General features: G+C 34.9%; 1 protein-coding gene across 9 annotated transcripts in view; it reads left to right on the top strand.

The window, feature by feature from the left end:
* The window catches only part of DMD (dystrophin), a 9,298,038-nt gene that overhangs the window by 2,537,731 nt on the left and 6,738,524 nt on the right, over positions 1–21,783 (top strand). For all 9 annotated transcript variants that reach the window (XM_044072398.1, XM_044072396.1, XM_044072400.1 and 6 more), the window contains one exon: positions 14,174–14,349. In XM_044072398.1, coding sequence (XP_043928333.1) covers positions 14,174–14,349 — 176 coding nt within the window. The remainder of the gene's footprint in view (positions 1–14,173; positions 14,350–21,783) is intronic.

The raw sequence follows: 21,783 nt of genomic DNA, 5'->3' as shown, positions 1-21,783 counted from the left end.
ATATATATGTATATATAGGTTCCCTATTAGATTGATGAAAAATCAAAATCTCAAATGGCTTAGAAGTCAAAAATGCTGTTCTTCATAATCACTATTGTAAGATCGTGGCACAGTGAAAATTGGAAAATTTGCCCTTTCCTCACTGTAGTGCGATCTCAGAGTTTGAATATATATTTAGCAGGGATGTGGGGAGCACAATAGCGATTTCCTGAATTTCCGCTCATATGAGCGTTCAAGATTTTGAAGTTTTGTCTGTGTATATCTATATATATATATATATATATATATATATATATATATATATATATATATATAATATGCAATACTTACAACTTTTACAGGGATTAGTTCCATATATTTGGGAATCAATTGTTCTATTTATGCTTTGTTTAAAACAAAGCATTCTCTTAATATATTTCCTATTTTTAAAACTAAACTGAGGAACATCTCCGGCAAGTTCTTTTAAAAATATCTGTGACTTGACTTAACATCACTAATATAAAAAAAAACAGGATCGAGAGGCCAGGTGGACAAGCCCTTGTATGATGTAAACCTAATTCTTATGAAAATAGGACCAGGCTTCTTGCTCACATAACTGATCTAGTCGGGCATAAGCAGTATTAATTTCCCTTTCTGAATAGCCCCTTTCAATAAATTCCACTTTCAAAGTCCCCAGGTCTTGTTTGAACAGCTCTTCTTGTTAATTTAGCCTTGAAATCCTCATTCCTTGACCTGTAAGGACATTCCTAAAAACATATCCTTGGTGCATGCTTCTCCTATGCAGGAAATTGTTTCTCTGACAAGCCTTCCTACATAAACCTATTCTAAAACAAAAAGGTATGGTAAAGTGAATGTTTTAATATCAAGAAAATCAAAGAAATTTATAGAATAGCTATATGTAAATCTCAGAAAGTTAGTAATGGTATGAAGAAACTCCACAATTTCTCGTAAAAGATCAGCTCAGCTTGTCCATAGTGTATATATATGTCTATATATATATATATATATATATATATATATATATATATATATATAAAACATCATCAAAATGACGCTATGATTTAATATGTGGCAAATATTCATTATCAGCTAATATGCAAGTATTCTCCATTGTGCTAATACCATTTTGACATAGCTACTGGTACAAGGTGAAATCAAGAATGATTTCTATAAACAAGCAAATTAGATCTATTTCTTTGCTATCATAAAAACCATTACTAAGTAAAAAAGTTTTTATGAAGTCTATAGAAACAACATCTAGTATGCCGTAAAACAAATGCAAGGAAGAGAATTATTACTCATATATGAAGAAAGATCCTTCAGAAAGTGCTGAGAATCCTTTAGAACAGTAGGTAGTTCATCTAAAATAGGTCATAAAAACGTTTGTACATAGATTGAGATAGGTTCTATTAACCAATCCTTGCCTGAAACAACAGGCTCAAAAGAAGGTATAATAGGATCCTTATGAATCTTCGGTAAACCTTGGAGGGAGGGTATTAATGGAAATTCAACAGTGGAATATTGCTACAACTTTAAAGTGATATATTTACTCAGTAAATAATAATTAATAGTCTTATGTACAGTATAAATCATTTTGTCAAAGTCTGAAAGACAGTCTCATATGTAGAAATATTAGAAAGGAGGGTTTTTATAGAATCAAATAAAAAAAAAACCTCTGTCTAAATCAACAATAGAACCACCCTTATCTGCTGGCCGTATAATCAAATCCATATCATTCTGATAATCTTGCTCATTTTTAGTTAAATTGGTAAAGTGATGGGCATGACATCTACTGTCCAATGCCTCACACAAATCTTTTTCACATAACTTACAAAAAGCATCCATGAGTGGATAGAGAGGGGAACACATTTACTTGTGTTTTTAAAAACCTTGCATTCACTTTGATCGGGAAACAATAGTCTGAGCATGACATAAATAGAGTTGAAAGGGAGTGATTACACAAAATGATAATTTTGTTCTTCTTCAACCACAAAATACTGAAAATATATACAGGACACAAAGAATGACAAAATTCCAGTACAAGGACACAGAGAAACACATACAAGACAAAGGATAGCACTTTTCACCAAGTATGGGCAGGGGGCAAGCCCCCCCTGCACCCCCCATGTGGGAGCTGTACCCCCCCACACCCCTTGCTAATTTAATATATAAACTCCAAGATTGCACTGCACAGAAAAAAATGGCAAACATGCCATCACATGTGACTGCCTGTTGTAACCTTAGTAACACTCCCTTTTAACTTGCTATACTACAGCTTAACTCATGATAGTGTAGTGAAGTGCAGTCTTGGAGTTGATATATTTAAGTAGCAGGGGATGTGGGATATAATATGGTTTGTGCTCTCTATAGTCAGTATATGTATCCTGTGTGTTTTCAGTCTTTTGGGATTCAGGATTTTGAGTTTTCAGGATTTTGAATTTTCAGGATTTTGAGCTTCCAGATTATGAAGTTGTCTGAAATTCAGGATTGTGATATTTCAGGAGTCTGAAGTGAAACCATGCGTATGTGTGTGTTTATATATCTATATATATATATATATATATATATATATATATATATATATATATATGGATTCCTATTACAAGAATGAAAGTTCACTACTTTGAACTTGTAATAGGATGCCTCACTTCTGCGAATGTTCACTTTAACAAAAGTGAACTTTTGCGTAAGTGCACTTCACCGAAAACACTGCAGCACAGTGGAGGACAGAAAAAACAAGCTATGTCCTCCACTATGGTGTGATAGTCATGGACCTTAGGGTTAGAGCACGGGTTAGGGTAAGAGGATAGTTAGTAAAGCTATCCCCTTACCCTAACCCATGCCCTAACCCTAAGGTCATGACTATCGCACCATAGTGGAGGACATTGCTATGTCCTTCACTGCGCTGCAGTCATCACGGACCTTAGGGTTAGGGCACAGGTCATGGTAAGTGGATAGCCCTATGGGCTATCCCCTTACTATGACCCATGCCCTAACTCTAATGTCCATTAGTACTGCACGGAAGTTCAGTACAACATCCGGTCGTTGTACTGAACTTCGCATAAGTGCACTTTTGATTAAGTGCACTTTTGCTGCAATGAGCATGCACTATTTCAAATCAGTTAAAATTCAATCTAGTGTATGGAACCCATATATATATATATATATATATATATATATATATATATATATATATATATGTATATATAGGTTCCCTATTAGATTGATGAAAAATCAAAATCTCAAATGGCTTAGAAGTCAAAAATGCTGTTCTTCATAATCACTATTGTAAGATCGTGGCACAGTGAAAATTGGAAAATTTGCCCTTTCCTCACTGTAGTGCGATCTCAGAGTTTGAATATATATTTAGCAGGGATGTGGGGAGCACAATAGCGATTTCCTGCATTTCCGCTCATATGAGCGTTCAAGATTTTGAAGTTTTGTCTGTGTATATCTATATATATCTATATATATATATATATATATATATATATATATATATATATATATAATATGCAATACTTACAACTTTTACAGGGATTAGTTCCATATATTTGGGAATCAATTGTTCTATTTATGCTTTGTTTAAAACAAAGCATTCTCTTAATATATTTCCTATTTTTAAAACTAAACTGAGGAACATCTCCAGCAAGTTCTTTTAAAAATATCTGTGACTTGACTTAACATCACTAATATAAAAAAAAACAGGATCGAGAGGCCAGGTGGACAAGCCCTTGTATGATGTAAACCTAATTCTTATGAAAATAGGACCAGGCTTCTTGCTCACATAACTGATCTAGTCGGGCATAAGCAGTATTAATTTCCCTTTCTGAATAGCCCCTTTCAATAAATTCCACTTTCAAAGTCCCCAGGTCTTGTTTGAACAGCTCTTCTTGTTCATTTAGCCTTGAAATCCTCATTCCTTGACCTGTAAGGACATTCCTAAAAACATATCCTTGGTGCATGCTTCTCCTATGCAGAAAATTGTTTCTCTGACAAGCCTTCCTATATAAACCTATTCTAAAACAAAAAGGTATGGTAAAGTGAATGTTTTAATATCAAGAAAATCAAAGAAAGTTATAGAATAGCTATATGTAAATCTCAGAAAGTTAGTAATGGTATGAAGAAACTCCACAATTTCTCGTAAAAGATCAGCTCAGCTTGTCCATAGTGTATATATATATATATATATATATATATATATATATATATATATATATATATATATATATATATATATATAAAACATCATCAAAATGACGCTTTGATTTAATATGTGGCAAATATTCATTATCAGCTAATATGCAAGTATTCTCCATTGTGCTAATACCATGTTGACATAGCTACTGGTACAAGGTGAAATCAAGAATGATTTCTATAAACAAGCAAATTAGATCTATTTCTTTGCTATCATAAAAACCATTACTAAGTAAAAAAGTTTTTATGAAGTCTATAGAAACAACTTCTAGTATGCCGTAAAACAAATGCAAGGAAGAGAATTATTACTCATATATGAAGAAAGAACCTTCAGAAAGTGCTGAGAATCCTTTAGAACAGTAGGTAGTTCATCTAAAATAGGTCATAAAAACGTTTGTGCATAGATTGAGATAGGTTCCATTAACCAATCCTTGCCTGAAACAACAAGCTCAAAAGAAGGTATAATAGGATCCTTTTGAATCTTCGGTAAACCTTGGAGGGAGGGTATTAATGGAAATTCAACAGTGGAATATTGCTACAACTTTAAAGTGATATATTTACTCAGTAAATAATAATTAATAGTCTTATGTACAGTATAAATCATTTTGTTAAAGTCTGAAAGACAGTCTCATATGTAGAAATATTTGAAAGGAGGGTTTTTATAGAATCAAATAAAAAAAAAAACTCTGTCTAAATCAACAATAGAACCACCCTTATCTGCTGGCCGTATAATCAAATCCATATCATTCTGATAATCTTGCTCATTTCTAGTTAAATTGGTGAAGTGATGGGCATGACATCTACTGTCCAATGCCTCACACAAATCTTTTTCACATAACTTACAAAAAGCATCCATGAGTGGATAGAGAGGGGAACACATTTACTTGTCTTTTTAAAAACCTTGCATTCACTTTGTTCGGGAAACAATAGTCTGAGCATGACATAAATAGAGTTGAAAGGGAGTGATTACACAAAATGATAATTTTGTTCTTCAACCAATGAAAGGGGAGAGGGAAGGAGATATGTGGTCAAATTAACACAAGGGGCAGGTTACTAGAAAGTCAGCTGTGTTTAAAAATGCAATAGCACCAGGAAGGGAAGGTGGGAAACAATTACTGTGTGGCTCACAAGAGGGACAGCAGTGGACTCTTTCCTAGTTTAAATATGCAATTAAAAGCAGAATAAAAGTTAAACAGATTTAAGAAAACACATCAAAATATACAAAACAGAAGAAGGCAATGTTGTTGTTGTTGTGTCTTTCGGCTTTTCCCGGTTAGGGGTCGCCACAGCAGAACTCCAGTCTGCTAATGATTGGTAGTTGATTTTTACGTGCCGAGTTACCAGCCCTGACGCATAACCTTCAATGAAGGTACACCCATTCACGCATGTCTCCATGCAGAAGATGCTCTAGCTGAGAATTGAACCGGACAACGTCTTACTGTGAGGCAACAATGCTGCAGCAGCACCACCACCGCGGATTTTTTTAAAAAATAAAAGAAAGCAAAAGCAAGCTAACCTTTCCCTCACAGCAAGTTGTGGCAGAGTCTGAGTGAGACTTTCCATTAAAGCCACCCCTGTAGTTCTGTTTTAGGCATTGCAAGTGGACAAACCTTCCAACACAATAAAAGTTACTCAGGACAAGCTAAAATGTTACTGCTCAGTGCTAAGAGTCTCACCAAGAAACTGCACTCCCCGGAAGCTCTCTTTACCATAGAGAATGCTGACATCTGTGCAGTTACTGAAATATGTTTGAAAGCCATGAAATGCACTCATGCAGTGCATGACTATAATGCCTGTCATACGTTCTGACCACCCATTGGACATGGAGGAGCAAAATAAGGGAGTTGTATGTATTTACATAAAGGATAAGCACACCTCAGGGCCGGTCAGACAATATGACATGCTTGAGGTACTCCATATTTAAATAACCTTGGGAAAAATCCATTACCATATTCTTGCTAGCTGCAGGTCCCCACCATGAATCATGAAACCCATACATCATACCCAAAGTTACTAGAATCACTCACCATCCAGCCTGATGTCATACTCCTGTCTAATTTTAACTACTCCTCCTTTAATTGGGAGGCATACACAACAACTAACATACTGGCCCAAAGATTTCTTGACTTTGCAAATTCAAATGCCCTGGAGCAGCTTGTATGCACTCCCACTAGGGGAACAAATATCCTAGATCTGGTATGCACAAATATGGGAGATTGCTGCACCCCCCCTCCCCCCATGTAATGTACTCACTGGTAAGATCAGATCACAAAGTGGTCTCCCTTGAAATAAAGCTAAAACTAGTCCCTCTCCCACTTGACCCCAAAAACTATAAGAACTTCACTAAGGTAAATTAACCCCTATTAAGATATGACACAGCTATTTTCCAAACTCCCACAAGTCCAGAAAACACAGAAACATATACTGAGTCATACAAAAATGCCTTATATGACCATATAAGCAACTGCACAGAAATGGCTGCACCATACTGAAATAAACCTAGGTCAAACCTCAAAAGCAAGCTAATCTGGTGGACCCCTGGTATTAATAGGCTGTACAACAAAACAAAGAAAATCCTTTTGAGAAGTAAGACGAAATTCACATAACAGAGGAAAAAGTCCCTCATTAGTATAAACAAGTGACTAAGGGAAATAGTCAAGTCTCTGAAATCAGAATTTGAAGTAAAAATAGCATCTAAAGTGAAGGATAACCATAAAGCATTTTTCAGTTCTGTCCAAAATCTTTAGGGCAGCACCCAGCAATGTGCAGAATTAATTGTAGATGGCATCACCTATAATCAGCCAGAAAATATATCAAATCTTCTGACTGACAAATTCAGCTCAGATTTTTCCTGCCCATCACCCCCATTTCTACCCCAAGAAATACCCTTCACCAATCCACCTCCAATTATCAACAAAGAACAGGTTGCCATTACACACTCTAAAGCTAAACACATGGCCTCAGTGGGGCCTGATGATATACTAGTTTGCTTGTTAAAGAGCTTGAATTAGGACTTATCAGGCTCATTGGAATTTCTATTTATCCCCAGCTTATGGGCTGGCTTTGTCCCACTAGAGTGGAGGACAGCAACAGTCATTCCTCTGTGTAAATGGGGACCATATAATGACCCAGGAAATTGCAGACCCTTATGTTTGACTACTGTTATATGTAAGGCCATGGAAAGAATAGTCATGAACCTGATAAATAATAACATAGGAAACCTCCAAACACTGGACTTGACTCGATTTGGCTTTGTCACAGGCAGATCATGCCTATGAATCTGCTGGATTTCATTGAGAAAATCACGAAGGCCATAGATGAGGGAAATACAGTACATATCTCCCACCTTGACCTGGACATGGCATTTGACACAATTCCCCACTTTGGTATTCTAAATAAAATCATAAAACTGGGCATAAATCCTTATGACACCAGATGGATAGCTGATTGGACCACTAACATGACACACATGGTTAAAGTGGGTGAATCCAGAATTACTAGTGGTATGCCACAGGGCTCAGTGCTGGGACCACTCCTGTTTGGAGTATACTTCTCTGAAGTCAAGGCTAATGTAAAAGGCCTATGGATGATGTTTGCTGGTGACTGCAGCTGGAGGCAATCATGGAATACCCCAACGAGGTACATGTCTTTCAAGAGAGTTTAGATCAGACAAATGACTGGTGCCAGAACCATGGCCTAAAGCTAAATGCGAAAAAATGCATTATCATAGCCTTTGGGAAGTCAAATACCCCCTACAAATTACAACATCAATAACACACCCCTGAGAGTAGACTCAGAGGTGAGAGATCTAGGTACACAGATAGATAGTATCCTGAACTTTGACCACCACGTTTCCACAGTGCTGAGGAGGTCCTTCTGTGTGTCACAGCTTATAAGTAAAGATATGGCATCTAGATCCAAGGAAATTATAGACCTGGGAACTTAGCCCTTATTAAACCAACAATCAGGTACAATCCACTATTTGGTATATATTTGACTAGGCACTAACCATAGCTGGAGTGACTTCAGAGGTCCTTCACAAAGAAAATACAGGGTGTAAAAAACGGAATACATTCATTTGAGCGACCAACCTTTCCTCGATTAGGTATAACACTGAGTGCAAATTTTGAATTTCTTAATGGCGAACGGTCAGAATGTCATACAAAACACCGAATGCAACATTTCCAACTGCTCTACCACCTAAACAAGCGCTACCATGGGTCAAAAAGGGGGGATATTTTGCATTTCTGAACAATTGTGTTCACAATTATGAGAATTTGCTGCACTGCTTTCGGACATTTTCCGATCGGCCATCCACAGGCTGATCAAATGAATGTATACCATAAAAAACATGTCCTATGCAAATAGACTAAATGTCCTATTGCTTTACACTGTCTCATACTGACTATTAAAGCATGACGTATGCCTGACCTACACTCACAAATCCATCTCTGATGAAGCTGGTACACATCTGTAAGTCAAACTGCTTGAGGGCCACCTGATCTTGGGATCTAAACTTAGCGAATTAAACAAAACATGCAGAGGGACAGATAATTGACTTAGAGATTGCCCTTTTTTGGGACAGTCATCCTATTCACATTAAGCAAGCCTATCCCTGGGCATCTTCAAATGCAATGTGGATCAATGGATGGGAAATCTCAGATTCTCACCTAAGGTAGCACCTATGTTTCTTATGGACTGGTGCAATCTATAAGACACTCAAGGCATAGGCATAAATCCATGCCATCCTCTAGTCCCTAGGGGCCATATATTGTGTAAAATTGTATAGCATTGGCTAGGCTTGTAAGGGCTCTTAAGCCATTAGCCTAGTAATCTCCTACAAACCTATGATATGATTTTCACTACCAATTCTGTGTTAATAGAACTAAGTTGTTCATGGTTTTCTTTGTTTAGCAGTCCCATAAAATCAAAGACAGACTGATCAAGAAGTTTGAGCAAGTCCTTATGTAAAACAGCCTTTTTGATAACAGTTCGGGTATTTTGACACAGCAAACCCTTAATGGATACCATTAGTTTCTGAAGATTAATTTAAATCATAAATGTAATTTCTGATGTTCTTTCCACAATGTCCATGTGATAAAAATCTATATAAATATAATATAATATCATATAATATCATATAATATAATATAATATAATATAATATAATATAATATAATATAATATAATATAATATAATATAATATAATTATAATAAAAATATAATCTTCCGCAGTGCTACTGTAAAGAAAGTTTCTTTGCAGTTAGATGTGCTGCACTTATAGCCTGTAATTATTTTTCAGGACATACTGTGGAGGTTTTAGAGAGGTATAGGCCTGATGTATATCAGTGACTAGACTGAACTGTGAAAACAATCTAGAAATAGTTACAGGTCCTTTAAACATCAAATGAAAATGACTGCCTTTGTATCTGGCGTCTGTATGACATTGTAATAAAATAGGTAATTTAGTAATCTTAGATGATAAGCTACACATGTGCCATAGTAAGGGAATGTCTAAGCCAGTAAAACAAAATTAGTGACTGAGCCCTAGGGATTCATATATCCCAATGTCTTCTTTTCTTTTGATTTCTGTGCCCCCATATGCAATATTTATAACTCCAAGGCTGTTATACCTCAGGGAAAGACAGAATTACCAACCCATTCCTTTCAGTTCAATGAGATGATGCTTTGGTCAGTTATGTTAGCAATAAAGTATCACAAAGCTGAGATATTCTGCTTTCTCACTTTTAAAAAAAGAGTATTAAAATATGAAATGTGCTACAAAGTGTAATTTAAATAATGCAAGATAACATATATTATCACTCCCTTCTAGTAAAAGTGTTTTACAAAACTCTGTAGAAGGAATTAGCTTATGAAAATCATTTTAGTGTCAAAATAGTTTTTTATAGTTTCTCTGAACATAACAATTGCAGGATTCCTGGAAAGATTGATACAGAACTCATACATTGATTTCTGGTGTTTGCATTCATACATATGTCATAACATATGCCTCATACTTGCTTAGATAATTTCATATTGTGATTTTTTTTAATGAAATGCATTTTGAGGTTTGCTTCCTAATCGCTGTCAGCACAGTGTGACATGCTTGTTTAAATTCTAGCCACATTTCTGACATTATGGGCTAATACTACCAAATTATGCACCTTGCTAATGAATTTTTCACAACCACTGCCAAACTTCACTTATATGTTATTTTCTGCAGTGCTCAGGTAAAGGAAAATCTAGCCTGACAAAGCATAAACAACATTTACAACACCAGTAAATATATGAGTATTGCAAACTGAAAAACTAAAATAATTCTCAGTCTAAGTAAATACATAATGCCTCATACATTTCTGTCCAGTCCATACCCTAAAACAGACCAAAAAGAAATAAATGACCATATTCCAAATACAGCTAAAATCTCAACAGAAGTTAAAACACTCATAGATAATCCTATAAACCACCATAATGTTCAGTCTGCTTTTAGTTCTAAATAAAATTAGAAAATCTTACAATGAAAATTAATTTTACACTCAACACTATATACAATCACAGAATAAGTAAAATTAATGTAAATGTGTTGCTGAGGTTGGTCTGAAGAACTATGAGTCAGTAAAATATAATTTTATATATATATATATATATATATATGTGTGTGTGTGTGTGTGTGTGTGTGTGTATATATATATATATATATATATATATATATATATATATATATATATATATATATATATATATATATATATATATATAAACTTTATAGAGATATATACACACAGGCATACTTCCATACATAAGCAAACACATTTTGTTGTTAAACAGAAATGAGGTGTGGAGTAAAAGCAGATGCTGCCATTCATCAGCTGATTTTATACCTTGTCAGGAATCTTAAAAGGTTTAGTGGACATGACCACCCTTTGAAAAAAATATATTGTTCTATGAGTAGGGTAATAAGACTTTTTATATTGGAGCTTAAGAGATCAGGTATAGTACATTCCATGGTTTTACACATTAGGCTTGTAAGGGTGATGGGTCTGTATTTCCATGGCTCTGAAGTGATGCTCCCCCCTTTAAGGAAGAGGTCGATGGTATCTATTTTCTACATCTTGTGAATGTGCCCAGTGGCTCTGTTTAAGTATAAGAGTTTAATAAGGGATTCAGAGGGGGTGAGTTTGGAACAGTGAGTGGGCAACCAGCTATGTGTTGTTTGGTGTGAGTGAGGAATTCGGAAAGGGTGAGTATGGCAACAGTGAATTAGCAACCAGATGTATTGCTTGGTGTTAGCAGAGGTAGTATTAGTTAGAAAATGTCCCATTATATTATTGAGAGTAATATTGAGGGAAAAAGTGACTCAACATTTTGTGGAACTTCAGGGTCTGTTTCTGCTATGAAGTTGGAAAAACATTACCTGCAGGTATGTAAAACATTATCTAAATAAGTAGTGTGGATGATACCATTATGAATTAATTTAAAGTTTTGCTGACTGCCATCACTTATTACTGCAAGTAAGGGCAATGTTGATGAACATGAGGTCACCTAACTCATAGTTTGCTAATTATGTATTTGCACATGGGAGTTAACATTTAATACATGTAAAAATCTCTGGGGTTACCCAATCTTTGTGGTGTAGGTTTTCTAGCACATCAATGGTTAGTTGAAATCACTTATCAAAACATACTTTTTATGGACAATTCAGTAAGCACATTTAAAAATATTTTTTCTCCTCTGTGAACATGGAAGGTGGCATACAATAGGCAAGGAACTGATAATTTGTTTTGTGTAACTTGTAAGTCAATAATTCTGTTGTGGATCATGCTTGGGTCTTAGACAAATACTGATAATCTCCCTTTTCAGAAGATCTGAATGTGAATGGGTGCAAAAACCCGCTAAAGATAAATGCATATATTAAAATTGCAGAAGAGTAAGTTATTGTTAAAACGTTTGTCATGTGCAGATAAACCTCAGTGGTGTGCAGACTGAAATGCAAAGCAACCTTTTTTGTTACAGTAGAATGTTCAAAATGTGGGCTGGTAGCAACAAGTCATTTAACAAGTAACTCAGACCCATGCATTAAATGTGGCAGACTGTCTTTGGCCAAGCAAGAACATACATATATAAATACACACATTTCAGGCATATGCAATAATGCCTTTCTAGCCATTTAATATGCCAAAACAGTCATTCCCATAGTAATTACCCATGTGTCCATAGTAATTACCCATGTGTCCAAGTTGCTTTAAAAATATCTAAAGTAGTCCTTGCTCTAATATAATTTGATACCCTCTTGTATGTATCAGCCACTTTCTCAAGAACCCAATTCATTCACCTCTCATTCATATATAATCGTCTACAAAGGTTGTCGGATAAATCTGTACTACTCTTTCATAACCTCAGATATTCCTAGTTGTCTTTAAATGCCCATAAGGTCTCCTACTAAATATTTGTATGAAGCACTCTGTTTTTCATATAGTTTAATCCTTCATAACTACTGTTCACATCCGTGAATGTAGTTATATATTTCCATAATACTCTTTTCAATTTACTCGTTTGTTTTCTTATAAACTTTCTGTAATGTTATTCCACACTCTTGTTTGAGTCTACTATAACTTACAAACAATAATTTCATTATTTTTGCTTCCTAGACTCTATAACTCTTTTTACACAGCCTGTACTTTTATAACTACCATTAGCCAATTGGTTAATATGATCAGAAGAGTCAGGTCTACCCAAAATATGTCCTTAAATGCATCTGCACTTTCAATCACTGGGTGCTATAATAAATGTTCACCCTTCAATCTATCTTTCCTGGGTCTCTCTTTCTTAGTTTTTAATGTATTTATCAGCACATTATTAGCCTCTGCCACAATGATCAGTTTAGTAAAGTTCTTTGTAGACATGCCCTATCTGTAAAACATGTAATCAGTTTACACATTTTCAGTTTGTGTGCATATAGACTGCAGAACAGCTCAAATGAAAATGATAAATTAGAAAGCTATAACCTGAGCAACTACGGTCCTAGGAGAGAGACATCTGGGGCTGCTAATTGTCTCATTCCATGCTTATATCTATTTTTGTCTTTATCCCTATTATCTTGTGTCATTGTGTGTGTGTGTGTGTTTAGATAGATAGATACATTGATATATAGATAGATATAGGTATTGATATCAACAGATATTCATTTTTGGATATAGATAAATATCAACTGGCATTCATTTTTAGATATAAATACAGTTATCTATAGATATCAATAGGTATCCATTTTTACCTTGTCAAAAATGTGGAGTCCATAGAATTTTGCAGTTGATATGTGTCTAAAAAAATAGTGCTTATCTCATTTTATACATTTCTACGGTTATGAAATGTCCAAGGAGGTATTCTGGTGTATTGCCTTGTATACCACCTTTATGAAACATCTGTAGGCATTGTGACAGTTATTCTAATATGTAAGCATTTGTTCTGCACTGTTTTTGTGAATATGGCTCACAAATAGGAAACTGTCTTAAATGCTTATGATAAGTATATGTTCAAATAATTCCTTGCAAAATTATGGTTTCATTCTACTGTCTTTTAGAAAAAATGAAAAGAAATGCAAGTATCGTTTCTTAATAAGTTTATTTTCATCCTTACAAAGAGTACAAAGCATGTAAGTGGGGCAAGGTTAAAATATAAGCAAAAAGTGGAACAGGTTATATATTTCTGTGCAGGTTTTTGTTTGCATTTTAGGATAGGTTTCTCCTATTAATGTTGATTTTGATTCTCATGTTTAAAGCTTAGTCACATACTTTTTTGTGCATTTCACAAGTCTCTTGAACAATTCATTTGATTTATACATGGCATCGCTTTGTTCTGAAGGTCAGCTCATGATGAGAGGAGAGCAATCTCCAATTCTCTTCTATTGCTGTTCCATCAAATCTCTACTGATGTATCCCTTGCAGTATTACATAAATTATGTTTTAATTGATCTCACAGGTTTCACAGGCTGTCACCACTATGGAGACATCACTAACACAAACCACAGTAATGGAAACTATAACTAAGCTGACAACAAAAGAACAAATCCTGGTTAAGCACACAAAAGATGAACTGCCACCACCTCCTCCTCAGAAGAAAAGACAAATGCTCGTTGATTCAGAGCTTAGAAAAAAGTAAGTATTCATATTTACTTTAGTTGTACTGTTATTGACAAACATGATTTCTTCCTGTTTTGTTGCCTAATAACATTTTTTTTTATAAAATGCAAAATGTTATAAAAGTATGTATTGTAAAAACTGAACTATTTTTGCAATTAACTTTATATTTTTGTTTCAAATGCATGCTGTCATAATAAAAAGAGGTTAATTTGAATAAGTTGCATGCTCTGATTCTATTAGAATCCTTGGAACTACCCTCATGCAATACTCTGAGATAACATTTTAATGACTTGAACTAATCAAAATTTGATTGCATATGCAAATCGTCTTAATGGCACAAACAGCAGAGCATTAGCGATTGTAAAACATATTGTCATCATGCATCTTTCCAAATAAGAATGTTGTAATTAACATATGCAAACATAAGGTAGCAACTGTTCAGCTGCTGTGGGCATTCTGTGTTATATATAACAGCACAGTAAATGAAATGCTGTTGGCATGATTATTACTATACAAAACAACTCAGAGGACTTGGTGAATTTTGTGTATTAAACTGCATTGAAATGAAGTGGAAAAAAAAACATTTGAAAACATTACTCAGATAGTTAAGGCAAACAACTAACACCTGATGTTTGACTGTGAGTTAGGCTTCATTCTTGATTTTCTATTGCTGTTCCATCCATTGTCTACTGATACCTATGATGCAAACAAAAATCCAACACATATTTTTTGAAATATGTTTTATTATAATACATTTTGTTTAATTTATTTAATTTGTTTATTTACTTATTGGCCTTTGGTGACTGGGAAAGTGAGTGGGTCAAAATCCCATTTTCAGCTGTTGGCTAGGGAGAAAAGCTCCAGTAATATTTAATAATGACATTTAACATAGTAAAAGTGTTACACACACACACACACACACACACACACACACACACACACACACACACACACACATATATATATATATATGAAAATGTGTGTGTGTGTGTATATTTATATATTTATATAAGAAAAACTTATGTAGAATTGCAAAAATTGTTGCGATAATTTGCACGAGTTACAATGGAGGTGCTGAAATAGCACTGATAGTACAAGTTGTGATCTGTTTAATAAAATATAAATGAAAGACGTATGTAAAAAATACATCTGCTGGTAGATTATAAACAGATTCAAGAAGTAATTAGAGAAGGTGAAGCTGGTGTATATCGAAATACATTATTAATAGAGTTATGCAATTAGTCCAAAAAGAAGACATGAAAGTGCAACTTCATTGTTTTCAGCAAATCTGTCTAATAAAGCATAAGGCAGATTTATCCAAAAACAAATCCTTTTAGATTAAGACTGCAGGCATTCTTTCTTTAATAGTTGTGCACATGTTGCATCTTTATGGCTAGAGTCATTGATTTACAACTTTCTTTTTTAAATCTGCCACCATCTTAGTGTGGAAGAATTACTCACGCAAATTTCTATTATTATCAAAAAATGAAATGAATTCCAGACAGCATGCTCAACTATGTTTAAATAGTACATATGAAATTTATTGAATTCTTAAATCTTTTTAACAATATCTGCCACTGTTTTCAAATCCTTACACCCTTCCACGGTGGTGCATTGGTAGCATTGTTGCTTCACAGCATGAGGTTTTCCCGTTCGATTCTCGACTTGGGTTGGGAGTGCCTTCTGTGTGGAGTCTGCATGTCCTCCCCGCAGTCGAGTGGGCGTTCAAAAGACATGCGTTGAATGGGCGTGCCTTCGTTGAAGGTTGGGCGTCGGGCTGGCAACTCAACACCATAAAAACTAACTACCAATCATTAGCGGACCGGAGTTCCGCTGTGGTGACCCCTAACTGGTAAAAGCCGAAAGACAAACAACAACATGCAAGTGAAACTCCTTTAACTATTTTATTGCAAAGAAGAGATTGATGAAATGACATGGCTTTTTAGAGTTTGGTGCCAGTAATGAAAAAAATTCCAATTTTAACACGTAACATGAAGGTTTAGTAATTGAAAACAGGGTGGAACAGTAAAATATGCAGATATTTTGCAGCAAATCAACCAACTCAATCGAAATCAAACATCATCAAGTACCACACAGAGGAAAAACGTCATAGGTCACAACCTGTAAGCCTGAAGAATTATAGCAGTTGGTCCAAAATCATAGCAGATGGAATTTTGTCTACTTTTAAATTCACACCTTAAAACACTGTGTGTGAGAGTCGTGCATAAACTTATATCCTTGGGAGTAGTTAATAGTTGAATGTACATACTATGCCATAACATAAATTTATACCTTGTTGAGTGAAGATAATGGAAGGTTAAACAAGTTATCTACTCTGCTGTTACCCAGCATGTTCTGAATTTCATTGAGGTGGAATTGAAATGTCAGGCAGACCACTTTAACTTTAAAATCTTTTTTTTTTTTTTTTTTTTTGCATTTTTTAACCCCCAGAGCTAACCATCAGTCAAACAGGTACTTCCCTCCACTCACCAGGCTTACCTGGCATTTCAATTCCACTTCAGATGTATTTTAACAGAGGCTCAGGCCTTTTGAGGAGATCTCTGCTCCCTGGTATAATGTCATATTGTTAATAAAGGTTATTTTACTTATTTAATAATTTCTCTGTTTTTCTATGTACACAGTGATATGCATGCATGCGGGATATATAGCATATTGTCCTGCTTCTGTGATGAGTCAGACTATGTACCAGTTATATCTTGAGCAATGGTCATTCTAAATGCTCTAACTTACAAATTATTTAATGGCAGATATAGTCCCCATTAGCTAATAAACTAAGTAAGAGAGGTCACATATTCTGTAATAAATGATGGAAGGGTAAGGCCTCTTAGACCATTAGCTAATAAACTAAGAAAGAGATCCCACATATTCTGTAATAAATGATGGAAGGGTAACGCCTCTTAGGTCTTTAGCTAATTAAGTAAGAGATCATACATATTCTGTAATACGTGATGGAAGGGTAAGGCCTCTTAGGCCTTTAGCTAATTAAGTAAGAGATCACACATATTCTGTAATAAGTGATGGAAGGTTAGCTAATTAAGTAAGAGATCACACATATTCTTTAATACGTGATGAAAGGGTAAGGCTTCTTAGGCCTTTAGCCAATTAAGTAAGAGATCCCACATATTCTGTAATAAGTGATGGAAGGGTAAGCTTTAGCTAATTAAGTAGTAGATTGCACATATTCTGTAATTTGTGATGGAAGGGCACATATTCTGTAATATGTAATGGAAGGGTAAGGCCTCTTAGGCCTTTAGCTAATTAAGTAAGAGATCACACATATTCTGTAATACATGATGGAAGGATATGACCTCTTAAGCCTTTAGCTAATTAAGTAAGAGATCACACATATTCTGTAATACATGATGGAAGGGTAAGGCCTCTTAGGTCTTTAGCTAATTAAGTAATAGATTGCACATATTCTGTAATACGTGATGGATGAATAAAGCTTCTTAAGCCACAATTTTCATTAATATGAACAGGGAGAGCCTTCATCAAACTTACTTTGACTAATCTGACATCATACTACTTCCTCACAAGCCGACATGTCCCCTTTCAATAAAAATCTAACAGCACATAACTAAGGAATGGAAGTGCACATAGTTTATATATAGTTAAGGTAATGAAACGTTGATCTATATGTATTATAAGCTACAAAGTAATCATCTGAGAATGTTATTTTTTGAGTCTACGTTGAATTATTTAAGGATCCTTAATGTATACATGTAAATGCATACATACTGATATTTGTAACTGAAACAAAAAGAACACACCTTTTAGAAAACCTGTAGTCTACTTTTTAGACCCTTTCCTCTTCAGTGTGTGCATTATGTTTTTTACCCACATTACTCTATGTTCATATACTTGTTCTCTTTATTATGTTTTCAGTTGTTCATTTCTCTTCTCTGGTGACAACAGTAAACAGTTTTCTGCTCTATTGTGATTTGATAAGTAGTTCATTGTTATTATACAGCAATGCACGTATTTATCTTAGCAATGCAAATGTTATTACCTTGTAGCCCAGATCATGGATGAAAGGGCTCTCTGAATATCATACATAACTGCCTAAAAACATAATAAATAGATTGAGACAAAATGGAGTACATTATAAAACGGGTAGAACTATATACCCATTTAAGCAAAGATATACTGCTGTAAATGCAGAGTGTCAGTAAAGGTAAAGGTTTGAGATTAAAAAGCACAAAATGAACTAAGATTTGGCTTTATTTAGAAGGTCAAGAGGAATCTGATGCTGAGTTTTGCCAAAATACCCCATTAAGTAAAGTAACAAATGAGGTCAGTGTGAAGTTGGAAAGAGAGGGATCCATATTTAGCACCACACTAAGTGAAATAGCTGTAGAAATTGATGGAAAATGTATCAGTCTCATACTGAATGAAAAGAGAAAGAGTCCTAAGCATCTCCTTGCTACACTAAAGCACAGAGCCAAACAGAAACAGGACTGAAGACTAAGCAAAGTTAGAGTGAGAATATAGCGTGTTTGTATGGGGACAAATAACAGAACAGCTTCATACTCATAATTTAAACCAAGAAATGACTGCTGTATAGAATAGTCAGAAACACTGCACAGATACTGAGCCAGTTAATACTTCCAAGACCTTTCAGAATATTTGTAATTAAGTTACTTCATAGCAACATCTTGTTTGATCATTTGGAACTGGATAAGACAAAAGCTAGAATGTTTCCTAGTTTTTATTGGCTTGGTGTAAGGAAGCAGAAGCTGTTTGGCTTTCCCAGAATGTCAAAGGATCACTCTCAACCCTAGGTATAACACCCCTTTGAGACCTTTGCCTATTGTGGACAACCCATATGAAGGAATAGCAACAGACATCATATACCAGCTTGTAAAATCGATAGCCATCTGTACTAGTAGTCATTGACTGTAAAACAAAATTTCCTGATGCAGAATCCCTACAAAAAGGAAATGCAAAGATCAGAGCAAGAGAACTAAAACTCCTTTTATTAGACTTGAAATGTCTTACCAAATTCTTACAGACCAAGGTATGTCGGTCATGCCAATAGTAATGTATGAGCATTGTGCACTTTTTAATGCAAGCCAACTAAGCATGTCTTATAACTACCCTCAAGCAGGTGGAATAGTTGCGTACATTGAAAAGAAAAAAAACTTTAAAGTCTGTTTTATGAAAAGTTGCTGAACTGGATGGGAGAAATTGGAAACAAAAGCTTCCATATCATCTCTTTGTTATAAAGTTAGTGTGTCAAGCTTCAATTGAATTCACACCATTTGAACTGCAATATGGTAAACATCTACAGGGCTTGCAAGATGTAGGAAAAAGAAACGGCTTGAGGAAAACAAAGCATTTAAAAGTGTAATACAGCATTTTACAGACCTGGATAGAATGAGAACTGTTAATATCTGTAATAATAGAAGATAAGTAGAGGGCACAGGAGATTCAAAAGATATGATATAACAAAAATGCTCAACTTACAGAATTCAAACCAAGACATAACGTGTTTGTGTGCTAGTCTCTGAAGAAAACAGTCTCCTTGCAAATTGGCAAACACCTTTTGAAATTGTGGAAAAATAGGGGAAATAGACTATGAGGTGAGACAGCTGTTGAAATGGAAACCAGAAAGGTTATACCACATAGATGTTCTGAAGCTTTGTAGAGAAACTGTTTCTGTAGTAATTATGTTTGCAGGGAAAGATTGGCTTCATCAGCATATCTTGAATTCAAAATATATAAAGCATTATCAATGTTTCTGAATCAAAAAATAAGGACATTTCTACTCAGAAATAAACATATCCTTTCACAATTGCCTCACAGAATCAGTTTAATCTTTTGCAACATAGAAAACAGGCCTATTTAGAAAATTACAAAAAATTCAGTTACAAAAGAGGTATAGAGGTTTTCAAACTTGGGATCACAGAAAAATCACAAAGTTAGTGTGAAACCCTCATTGCGCTGGACTTCATGTAACAAATTCAGAAAAGGAAATGGCATTTTCAAATCTGATTCATATCCCATAGCCTAAATGGATGTAAGATTGAAAAGTTGGGTAAAGACTAGGATTTGTATCAACTTTTCAAGTATCCAAATTTCTGTTGACAAATTTGACTAGCCCCAGAAGCAAAGGCAAATGATACTTTCCATACCCTAGGTACTCTCTTATTTCAGACTTCTGCCAGTTGGTCTTCATGGAATAGTTGCAGCATTCCAAAATCTAATAGTCTAATGATTTGCTACTAAAATGTTTCAATCCCATACTAGCAGTACCCTTACATAACATATTAATAACTTCTGAAGACTGGGAAGGCCATCTCCTTAACTTGCAGTAAGACTGGTTGGCAGCTGCCCCACCTAAGTACAACTTATGCATGAAGAAACCAGTTGTCTGCGCTATATAACAGAGCAAAGGATATTAAAACTAAAGGCAAAGAAAACTGAAACAGTGTAATACTGGGTCATGCCAACATCTGAAAGAGGCTAAGTTTTTTTTTTAATTTAAGTCTTGCTTGACATTATGATAAATTTGTTTAAAATGTTGCTAACATTTATTTCTTACTCAATGTTCTGATCAAGAAGACTCCTTTGAAGATTAAGTAGACAGCTGAAGCAGTGCAAGCTCTTAGGCAACTTAAATGTAACAAATTCTTCATTATCCTCATCTTCATATGTCTGAATAAGTTTCAGCCATGGTGATAAGAAATGGCATTTTCATTTCCCATTCTAACAGCCTATAATATATAAAAGGGATGTTGCTCTTCACCATGGTAGATGGCTTCTTAATATTTTCTATTTTCCATTTTCAAAATCATGCCTTAAAAAGGATTGAACAGATGTCAATGTTTCTCTCATGCTTAGCTGTATGCATCCAGTAAAAGAGTTTCAGTCTGTAAATACATCATTCCTTTTGTACCCATTTGTTTCTGTTATTTACTTTTTTACTTACGCGATTAAAAACGCCTTGCTATTCTACATTTTATGCATTTTGTCATCCCTTCATTAGTCTGTAACCTCTTTGTTAATCTCATGATATAAAAAAATGACAAATTTCCCTTGCAAAGACAATTCTACCCAATATGAACCTGGCTCAGTTGCCTGGAGCTATAAAGCCCTGACTAAGACCCTGACAAGCTAGGTCTGAAAAGCAGTGTGATCTTAGTCCTGATTTGCATTTGTGTGAAATGACACACGTGCATGTACAGATAGTAGTAGACAGGTGGTCAAATCAATTAGTTGGGGAGAGATAAGGACCTTAGCAATGATCATAGCCTGCATCATTTGATGCAGGTGAGGGCCCAAACATCCTGCATGGCCTGCAGTATGATAGACAATTTTGTGGAGTGCCTCATTCCATTGCATGAAATACCAAGTACAGTGGAATGAATCTTCTCAAGTCTGATAGTAGAACTGATGGTAAGCAAAAATAGAGTAAAAAATATGAAA

Source organism: Protopterus annectens, chromosome 5.part0 (assembly GCF_019279795.1).
Source record: "Protopterus annectens isolate FY-2018-M chromosome 5.part0, PAN1.0, whole genome shotgun sequence".
NCBI lineage: Eukaryota > Metazoa > Chordata > Ceratodontiformes > Protopteridae > Protopterus > Protopterus annectens.
The sequence above is the reverse complement of the archived record's forward strand: the minus strand, read 5'-3'. Positions and strand labels throughout refer to the sequence as shown.